The sequence below is a fragment of the Lontra canadensis genome, unplaced genomic scaffold (genome assembly GCF_010015895.1).
Source record: "Lontra canadensis isolate GAN:19392208 unplaced genomic scaffold, GSC_riverotter_1.0 scaffold21, whole genome shotgun sequence".
NCBI lineage: Eukaryota > Metazoa > Chordata > Mammalia > Carnivora > Mustelidae > Lontra > Lontra canadensis.
In genome coordinates this window covers 20441646-20452545 of record NW_022631015.1, presented here as the reverse complement: position 1 = coordinate 20452545, position 10900 = coordinate 20441646, and the positions used below count along the sequence as shown (strand labels likewise).

The 10900-nt window shown below is 43.0% G+C and overlaps 1 protein-coding gene across 1 annotated transcript; it reads left to right on the top strand.

The window, feature by feature from the left end:
- Nucleotides 1-894: 894 nt before the first annotated feature.
- On the top strand, nt 895-10429 carry PRL (prolactin). Its single transcript, XM_032861635.1, has 5 exons — nt 895-922; nt 3228-3409; nt 5320-5427; nt 7803-7982; nt 10238-10429. The coding sequence occupies exons 1-5, from the start codon at nt 895-897 to the stop codon at nt 10427-10429; spliced, it is 690 nt and encodes a 229-aa protein (XP_032717526.1).
- Nucleotides 10430-10900: the final 471 nt, after the last annotated feature.

The following is a 10900-nucleotide window of genomic DNA, read 5'->3' as shown; positions in this document are numbered from 1 at the left end:
AAGGTCAGGGGTGATTTCTTATTTCTTGTTCATGCCCAACTGTGTTTGTTAAATGATTCATTTCCAAGTCTTGTTTATATCCCTCCTGATTCCTAATGAAGCAATAATCCTTCCAGCATCTTCATTTGACTAATGACTTCAAATTCTTGACAAGGAATCTCTTTAGGCCTCTGTCCTTTAATCTGTAAACTGGGGACACTAACCTAAATTTACATAAATGTTAAAGTCAAAAGAAATGAAGGCATGAAAATACCTATTTTAAAATGAAGTACCATACATATATGTCATTTTAAAAGGGGCAAAAGAGAATGTGTAAGAGCAAGAAAAAGACGACAGCGAAAATAACAAGTGCATGATGGGAGATCGAAGGTCCTATTTTCTCCTTATTCTATATTTTCTGATATTTCCTGTGTCAGTTTTGAGATCTTGACTTCACCTGGCACTTCTCAACTAGGAAACAAAGAATACCCATCACTAATCCATGAGACACCTACGTGATATATAATGCTATATTCAAGAGCTATAAAGGTAAATTTTACATCAAATGACTGCTGTAGTGGTCCGGGTCCTTTGACCCAAAATAGTCTCCACACCTCACCTTCATCATTTCTCTCATTTCCTTTCGGTCTAATTAATCAAAATCCTTCCTCGAATGTTCATTTCTGGCCAGTATGTCTTCCTGAATATGAATAAGAAATAAAATACCATTTGATGTTTGAAATTATGGGGGTAATCTCAATGACGGAAATAGATGACTGGCAAAAGGGAAGGGACTGTCTGATTAAATATATTCATGAAGATGTCAAAGGCTTATAAAGCCAATATCTGGGAGAGAAAGCTGTTGGACTACCAGACCTTCTCTGGCGACGTGTGTTCCTCGAAAGTATCCCCACCATGGACGACAAAGGGTGGTCGGTGAAAGGTACGTGCAACAACTCACGGACTTGTTGAATTACCACACTCTTGAGGGGGACGGCACTAATTTGAAACTTCAGCTAATATTCTCTGAGCAAGAGGTTTCAGGTTTACAGAGTTTAGAAAAGCTATCTAGCCACTGGTCTGGAAAGCAGTTGTACAAGAGCCCAAGAGGACGCAGGACGCTCATTCTCAAATGGAGATCGTCCTTCTTCCAGAGACATCGAGCGAACGTCTGAGATGTTTCGGTTGCCTTAATTCAGAATGGGCGTGCTCCTGTTATCTAGTAGGCAAAACTCAGAGATGCTGCTGAATGTACCACAGCGCACAGGGCAGCTCCCTGAATAAGGAGTGATCCAGCTCAAAAACGCCCATAGTGCCAAAGTTGAGAAACCCTGGCCTGGAATAAGATGACCAATGTCTATGGATCTGATCTAGATCTACTAGATCTACTCCAGAAGGTAGACACCAACATTTTCTGGTTCCCAGGACTCTGACGCGAGTCAGCCTGGTGAAACTTTCAACTCTGCAGTCGTAACATAGAGACAATGATAGTAGAAGTGTTTCGTATCATACTTTGTCAGCTGGGTTTCAGCCAAATGACATTTCAAAGAGAAAAACAGCTTAGTAATAATTAACCATCTTTACTTTCTTGGTTGACATTTGCAAGAAAAAGAAATTAGCAACAACCATAAAATTCATTTTACGAAAGGAAGAACAAAAACATTTATCTATTTTATCTCTTCTTAGACTGTGAGAATCCTTCAGATGATAAATGTAGTCAGAGTTAAATACTATCTATGAAGTGATGAATTTCCTAGAACTAATATTCCAATTTCTTGACCTGTAGCACACTTTGTATTTATACCTGTAGATAAAATATCCGTTCAGATAAATTACATGACTCTAAAGGCTCTAAAATAAGCTTTTTGGGCATATCATGTTTTTTGAAAAATTAGAAGTCTGTTCGACGACTCACAACATTTCTGTCTTTCCTTTTGCAGCTAAAGGTTTTGAGTTACAGTTTCTATTAACAAAAAATTTTAGATATTTGTAGGTATTTTGGTTTAGGAAGTTTTTCACACATAAATATTCAGCACTTGCCTCGTGTCATCCTAGACATTTCTGATTACATTTACTGAGGTTTCCATCAAAGCTTGGTTTTCGGATAATACATTTCTAATTTAGATATTCTTTTGGAGTAGTTTCATTGATGCTAATAAGTGATTTTAATAGATTGTTTCTTTCCTTTTGAAAGTATAAATTACTGATATGGCGGAGGTCCGTATCTGCCCATCTGCTGAGCTATCACAATGATGACTAAATCATCTCTGACTAATTGTCCAAGATTTTACAATGGGGGGTTTTGTAGATGGATCAGAAGAAAGGGATCAAGCCAACTTTCTAGGGCCATTGTGAGCAGGCATTAAGGACAAAATACCATTCTTTTCAAGGAATGGCAGTGACTTTCCAAGCCCTGAGTCCTCATGCCCACTCCTGGCGCCCTGGTGACGTGGGTGCAGCATGGGCACCCACAGGTGTGTGGGACATCACACGACACAGTGAGAGCGAAAACACTGGTGTCCGGCCTCCTCCACCAGCTAATAATAGGACTGGAGGAAAATCACTTAACCTCTCTAAGCCTTCTGCTTCATCAGTATAATTTGATGATAATAACGAAGGCTGCATCGCTCACAAGGTTACTAGGAAACACACATTTTAAAAAAATGCAAAGCTTTTGGCAAGGAGTCAAGAATCGCATAGGGTTATGAAGGTGAGTTAGCAGATCTAGGCCACGGCACCGCTTCCTGTTTGGATCCCTTCGTACTCCGTATCCACCATTGTCAATCATATTTATTCTAATCAGGCATGAAAGTAAAACAAACAGATGTACCGTGTGAGGTCTGCCATTCTGGGCTCTAAAATGCAAGTAGTTGTCAACACAGAGTTTCAAAGATGACAGACTCACAGAGAGTCCGGCGCTGCTGGAAGTCTGCAGAAACCCCCAAGATGTGCAACTCACTTAGAAGAATGACTTAAACACCCTGGCTCAGAGTTCATTTAAGCTCTGAATGTTTGCAAAGTAGGGAAGCTCTCCTGGGAGCAAGACCAAAATGCAGGCAGTAACCCGCTTCTCCAACTATGTCTCTGTGCAAATATAATTACATATTGAAATTTACACAGTGGGAGGTGTTGGCTTTTCCCTACCCCGGGCTATCACAGTCCCAAATCACATGGAGGGGGGCACAGGACTTCTGATAACCTCCGCTGAACAGACCACCTCACAGTGCTTGGTGTTTCCATCTGAGCAGGGTCTCTCCTGCCCCTGCTGCTGCTGGTGTCAGACCTGCTCCTTTGCCAGGGCGTGGCCTCCCTGCCCATCTGTCCCACCGGTGCTGTCAACTGCCAGGTGTCCCTCCGAGACCTGTTTGACCGCGCAGTCATTCTTTCCCACTACATCCATAACCTCTCCTCAGAGATGTTCAACGAATTCGTAAGTACTGCATTTGTTGCTTCTTCCCGAAAGGGGAAGCTTCCTGGGCATGAGGGGACTAGCCTACCCGTGAGACAGGAAAGCTGCCAGAGCCGAATCTCAAATAACATGATTTTTAACGTAAAAAAGCCACTGGCTCCTAAAATGGGGGACAAGAAGAAAGGGACAGTTTCATGACACCTCAAAGATTCTTTAAGAGTATAATGACTCTTTAAAGTTCTCCTTTAATTCATTTTCTTTCAAAAAAACCCTTTCTGATGAATGTTAAGCGCCTGCATTAGCCGGATGGGGCTGCTGTAACAGAATCCTCTAGGTTGCGTGGCTTCCACAGAAATGTACTTTCGGGCACTTCTGGAGGCTGGTGGTATGAGACCAGGATGCAAATGTGGTCAGGTTGTGATAAGGGCAAACATCTTCCCATCTTGCCTTTCCCTGTGCTCCTGGTGGTAGAAGATAGAAGGTAGAAGGTAGGGGTGGGCAATTCTCTGGTGTCTCTTCTTATAAGGACAGTAATCTTCATGGGTCAAGGATCTAGCCTGAAGACCTCATTTCACCTTGCTGACCTCTATAAAAGGCCCATCTTCAAATATAATGGACTGGGAGTCAGGACTTCACCATTGGAATTTTGGGAAGACACAACCAATCACTCCACAACAACACCCTGGCATAAAGCACTTCTGGGGGAGCTCGGGTAAAGGGAAGCATGTTGAGTGTTCGTCCTTGTGTATGGGGTCTGTGTCTCCCGAGGCATTCATCACCAAGCATCCCAGATCTCTAATAAATGAGATCGCGCTGCCTGGAATGGACTTAATCGAAGAAAGTTAAACTAAGCTGAATCCATGTCAGGAAAACAAACAATAATAGCTCTTCTGAAACCGCAAAATGCTATAAATTATTGCTCTAAGATGTCCAGTGTACAGATTTAGAACCAGAATTGAAGGACTGGTTTAGAATAGGAAACAATATTCTCCTTCTGATTACGGTACTTTGAAGTTGTGTGTTACCATGTAGAAGAGGATCCATAAATCAGAGGGTCACCGTAAAGAATGGGGCTCGATGTTTGTAATAAACACGTATCCCATCGTTCTCTGTACTCGCCGGTTTTCCTTTCATCCTCTGCCTTTGACTGTCATTCTGGTGTCTCTCACGTCTTCCTGGCAACCTCCTTAGATTTTTCACCGCTTTTGGTAGAGATTAGCTTTATGTCAATGCTCTGCCTAGTTAGTGTTGTGGTGGTGGTGGTGTGTGTGTGTGTGTGTGTGTGTGTGTGTGTATTTTAATTCTGAGTCCACTGATTAATATTTCCTAAAATTTTATACCCTATTTTTTTGGACTTACCATTTTGTAACAATCAACAAAATTGTATTACACATCTATGACGAACATGGTAAAGTACAGGGGTGAATTAAGAAAAGAAAAGTTAGAACTTTATTATACTTATGAGGGGAGCATATCGGCTTGGACACCCAGTAAAGAAAATATTAAATGGCAAAATATAGGTACGTATGCACAAGGGTATTGGCTCAAATACTAAAGAAAGAGGATAATTAACAAAATACTTAAGGTTTCTTTCTTTTCTTCTTCTTCTTCTTTTTTGGTATTTTTAGGGTTTGTTTTCCAAATAGTAACTTGTGGAAAGGGTAGAATTAAACAAGGGAATCACAAAAAAGGCTAGAGGTTGGGATTTGGAAAAGTTAGATTAAAAAAAAAAAAAAGAATGCATCGATAGAGAAAATCAAAATAAAAGGCCAGGAAAAAGGTGCCTTTCTCAATTCTTTAGTTTCAGTTTTTTATGTAGTTCTCATTTAAAAAAAAAATTATACATCAAGTGTGCTAATATTCTGGTAATGGGCTCATTTAACCAATGCTCAAACAACTGTAACTAATTAAATTTGCCTGCTCGCTTTCAGGATAGAAGGTATGCCCAGGGCCGGGGGTTCATTACCAAAGCCATCAACAGCTGTCACACTTCCTCCCTCTCCACCCCAGAAGACAAGGAGCAAGCCCAGCAGATCCACGTGAGTCTTCTCGCCGGGTTTCTCGCCAATACCACTGAGGGGTCCCCACGCTATAGATTGTCAGTGCTGGACTAGCTAATGCTAATGCACATGAAGAGAAATATGGAGGAGGAGCAAGTCATCAGAGAGAGATGGCAGTCTGTAACAACGGAGCATCAGTAAAACCAAGTGAGGACTAAACACCATAGCAGCAAAATAAATCTCTAAGTTGATCATGCAACTAGCATGATTTTAATCAGTGCCTTGGACCCAGGATTGCATCTATTATACCATATGAAAGCCTGAACTGAACTGGACTTCCACGTATAAAATAGAAGGTCTGGCAGATTCAGGGATGGGGAAGACATGCATAGAGTTGTGTTTATCACCGGATACCCTTGGCTCCTCCACTGGCAGCATTCCACATTATGGAGCCCCAGCCTGGTGGGCCAACTCTGAGGGCTCCCCTTCTGATGCTCCTTCTGCTTCTCGGACACCTGCTTCTCGCTTCATTCTTCCCTGACCCCTCCATCACCTGTCACATCCGAATCCTAAATCTCTCCCCAGATCAGATCCTGTCAAATACTATGTTTCTTTTCTCCTGGCTACAACGATTGCTTCTGTCCTGATGACCACAAAGTCTGCACAGGAAGCCCCAATCATTTATCCCCATTTTTTTTAAATCATAAGAATCTCTCCTTTCTGATTCCCAGCCACAGGCACCATTTTAACGTGACTTAAATTAAGCCTCTTCACATACATGTCCCCATACATGCAATCACAACTTCGTTAATGGGTCCCTGCATTCTTGCTGCCTGCTAAGCTCCTTAATAGCACTGATGTTGATGAGGACGATAAAATGAAGGGAAAGAATGAAGAAGGATGAGGAGTTAAAATGTATTGAGGGCCACTCCCTGGCCAGACACTTCACCAAGCCATGGACATGCATCACCATAGTTAATCCTCACAAAAAAGAACCCAAGGACACTAGGCACTGTTGTTACACGTGCAGACATGAGGAAGCTGAAGCTAGCAGAGGTTGGGAAATCTGGAGTCATGACGGCGTGGTAAGCCCTGAGTCTGCGCTTCCTTGAATTCGAAAGCCCCCACCCTTACTCGTTACACTCTAAGGAGCCCAACGATACGGCCATTCACTGCTTACACCTCCTTCATATCCCAGAACATGCTTTTGTCGCCACATCTGTTGGGTTCCTCTCCTCCATTCTTCGCTTCCTCTACCCTAGACTAGTTCACAGACCTCAGGAAAGCAAGCCTTGGAAATCAGAGACAAGCAGCTCCTAAGAGTTTCGTGTGCGATCCCGACCGTGGGAAAATCAGGGCCAGACCTCCCTTGTAAATTCCACTGATGATGTTCCCCCCGGCATGGCGCTGTTTTACTCACCTGCACAGCTGGGCGGGGGAGAGCGCTCTGGTGGCAGCACAGGGACGGGGGCTGGTACAGACTGAGGAGAATATATTGATGAGGGCCATGCCTTCTTCACCAGCTCTTCATCCTAATACAAAATAAAAACTACACATCGCAAGTGAATTCATTAAAGAATGACTTGACTCATTAAAATGATTGTCCTCGGATGAACGCGATGTGGCCCTTTGTCAATGGCACTCGTGGAATCTTTCTTTTTTTTTTTTAAGATTTTATTTATTTATTTGACAGAGAGATGACAAGTAGGCTGAGAGAGAGGAGGAAGCAGGCTCCCTGCTGAGCAGAGAGCCCGATGTGGGGCTCGATCTCAGGACCCTGAGATCACGACCTGAGACAAAGGCAGAGGCTTTAAACCCATTGATCCACCCAGGAGCCCAGTGGAATTTGTCTTTCTTGAGTCAGGTACTAGAGGCACATCCCAAGAGCCAACAAAACTCTTTTTGGACAAAAAAAAAAACCTCACTAACCGGGCAGATAGTAGAACTTCCGAGGAAAACAAAATTCCTCACGCTATCAACTAGAATTCTCGTTAGAGGAAGTAGTTATTCAAATAAGCCAGATATATATATTTTTTATTTTAGCAAAGTCTAAGTCCATAGCTTAAACATTTTTATTTTTACAACTTTAACCACCTACAAACATTTTTTCATACGTATAGGAATAACAAAGAGATCGTTTAGGTCAGCTTTCCCAAGTAAAAACACAAGCAACTAAACCCACTGTGCTATGCTTTCTTTAAATTTGATTTATTTGGGAGAGGGCACGAACCAGGAGGAGGAGCAGAGGGAGACAGAGAAGTAGATTCCCTGCTGAGCAGGGAGCCGGATGCGGGGCTTGATCCCAGGACTCTGGGATCGTGACCTGAGCTGAAGGCAGACGCTTACGCCACTGAGCCACCCAGGCCCCCCGTGTTATGCTTTCCTTAATGTGATTGTTTTATATGGTCACGTAGCACGAAGACCTTCTGAACTTGATACTCAGAGTGCTGCGCTCCTGGAACGACCCCCTGTATCATCTAGTCACAGAAGTGCGGGGCATGCAAGAAGCCCCAGATTCGATTCTCTCCAGGGCCATCGAGATTGAGGAACAAAACAGAAGACTTCTAGAGGGTATGGAGAAGATAGTTGGCCAGGTAAGTATCCTCCTGTTTTGTTTTCCTCATCGATGAAAGAGGTGACCTCCATGGTGAGAAACAAGTTCCAAAATACCTCTCTTTGCAAGAACTAAATTTAGGCATTTCCCATTCTAGGCACTGTTATTAAATAAAGCAAGATTCTAGTAATCCATACTGGTAGGTTCTACTGTAAGTGACTCTTAGGGTGTGATAGATGACAGGTGCAGCCTTCCCTCCAGAACAGACAAATCCACCCAAAGCTTGCCCCTTCCTGGGGACCAGGGTTTATAATATTTTCCAGGAAAAGAAAACTGGAGAGTAGAGTCTGCAGGATAAACATTTTTCTCAAAGTATCCCAGGACACCTGCTACTGAAATTCTGCTCATGTCCTTTCTCTTTTCTCCCCGCACCAAAGGATGACAGTGGGAAGGGAGAAAAGAAAAAATCAAAATCAGGCGAGATGGTATTTCTTGCCACTACCCCAGCCCCACCTCTGCTGGACTTACTTGTCAGAGAGAGAAGAGATTGTCAGAGATTGAAAAGATGAGGTCAGAGATTTCAGTGGGTCACAAAAGAAGGGAGTGTAGCCTTTCGGAAATTCTTTATTTTGTCCTTTGCAGAAAGTGGTGTCATCCCAAATTTTATGTTTTCTTTTGGGGGGAGGTTTCCAAAATCAACACTCATAACATTACATCTAATCTCCCCAAATAACATCATATTTGGATTGAGTTAATATTTATAATATCGATCTCCAATCAGATGGGATCATTTCAGCTCGAGTGAGGTGGCATCCAAACAGCTTTATGAAGTTCTCAGAAATAATTTCTCATCTAAAGAAAATGATAGTATTATAAGAGTAACAGGAGTGATTTCATTCTTCCCTAACTCCATACAAAGTACATGTTATCGTGTGTCCTGTTTGTCACTTTCATGGGAGAAGAATATATCCAACAGAGACACAAAGAACATCTCCACCTCGAGACATGAAATAGACACCTAGACTTTCAAGTTATTTTGTTCATTACTGCCAGCTCACTTTCTGAGGTCACTAATTTGTTCTAGAATACTTCTTTTTTTTTTTTTTTTACCGTTTGTTTCTTCTTATTCTTATCATTGTCCCTTGCACAGTAAATTTCATCTTGGGGCCCAAGCACCAAAAATAAACATACAGCAAGTCAACAAATACACATACTACAAACACACACACTTTAAATTCCAATAGGAAATCCCAAGTTTAAAAAATATTCTTACTCTGTAGGAGACAGTTCAACAGATCAGGGTCTACATTTATCCTCCATGTGTATCCAGTGGCTCTCAAAGCCGCTGACATGCCCACTTCCCAAGCTGCCTACTGGGTCTCTCATTCCTCTGGAGATTCCCAGCTTGCAAAGCCTGGAGGAACAGAGACCCGGGTCCCCCTCCTTCACATTCCTCTGCGTCCTTTTGTTTTCACTGCCATGCTTCCCAGCCCACCACCAGCCCTCACCACTGAGGGGTCACTGCTCACACCCCCATTCTTTCTCATAGACACTATCTTCAGCATCTCCCACCCCCCAAGATCTCAAAACAAAGCACCCATTGCTCATAGACCTTTGGCGCGGGGGGGGGGGGGGGGTGCGTAACGAGGGGTGGAGGCGGGTAACGGTCTTGGGTAGATCGTGAAAGTCTCCTGACTCTTTCAGGAGATCTTTGTGATAGACGTCACAAATGACCTGCATCTCAAACCATCAGGGGCAATCCTCAGTGCTTCTGAGGTCTTTCGTCTATGCACTACATGGAGAAAAGAACTAGTTTGAAGCGGGAAACAGATAAATGTAATTATGCTAAACTATCAGAAGAAACACGGTACAAAGAACACATCAGAGAAAAGATTCAGGACATGAAATAGATCCCTCGAGCAAGAGAACTGAGCCTCGCTCCTGCGTTGTCCCTTGGTCATATTCACATACACACACCTACAGCCCATAAATACACAGACATATGGCACAACAGTATTGCAATGGACTCTCTCTCAGTCTACAGCAAACGTGTGGTTCTCCATTTACTCCGCTGCACACACAGCTCATCACCTACATGTTAGGACACTCACACCCGGACCCTGCTTCTACTTTTTAGACTACAAACAGATTCCGGACACACTCGCTCAATAACCCATGCCTCTGTCTAGAGAGCTTTACGTTCATGCCTCTTGCCCAAATCTTAATTTGACGATTAGCAGGAACCAAGACACGCAAAAACGAGTAATACTAAGTCACTATCTTTTCGGTGATTAGGTTCATCCCGGAGTCAGAGAAAACGAGGTCTACTCCGTCTGGTCAGGACTTCCATCTCTGCAGATGGCTGATGAAGACTCGCGCCTTTTTGCTTTTTATAACCTGCTCCACTGCCTACGCAGGGATTCGCACAAGATTGACAATTATCTCAAGCTCCTGAAGTGCCGAATCGTCTACGATAGCAACTGCTAAGCCCACATCCCCGCCGTCCCTTTCCGGAAGGTTCTTAGTGATCCATCCCATAGCAAGCTCCTCTTAGCTTTACAGCTTTCTCATGCAGGCTTGGGTGTAATGAGTCTCATCTTAAAAAATAAAAACTGACTCCTTAGAGATGTCAAAATCAAAAAAAGGCGATTTGTCAAAGTTTCTCGTCTTCATTTCATAGAAAATCAAGAGACTCCATCACAACAGTTGGGAAGTTCTTATTGACATTTGTCAATAAGAGCAGAAGCTAGCATTACAAACAAGACCATGAGCAGCTTCCTTTAGAATCACTGCAAACTATTATGGGTCACATTATTAGAACCCAAGAATTAGGTAAATATTCATCATGACGGTCACGCTCCCAGGAAGAGTGAGCTCTCAGGACGGCTAATGAGAGTCTGCCGCATGCTCTTGGCTAACTCTCACTGTGTTCCAACAAATAATGGAAGCACTCGGAGG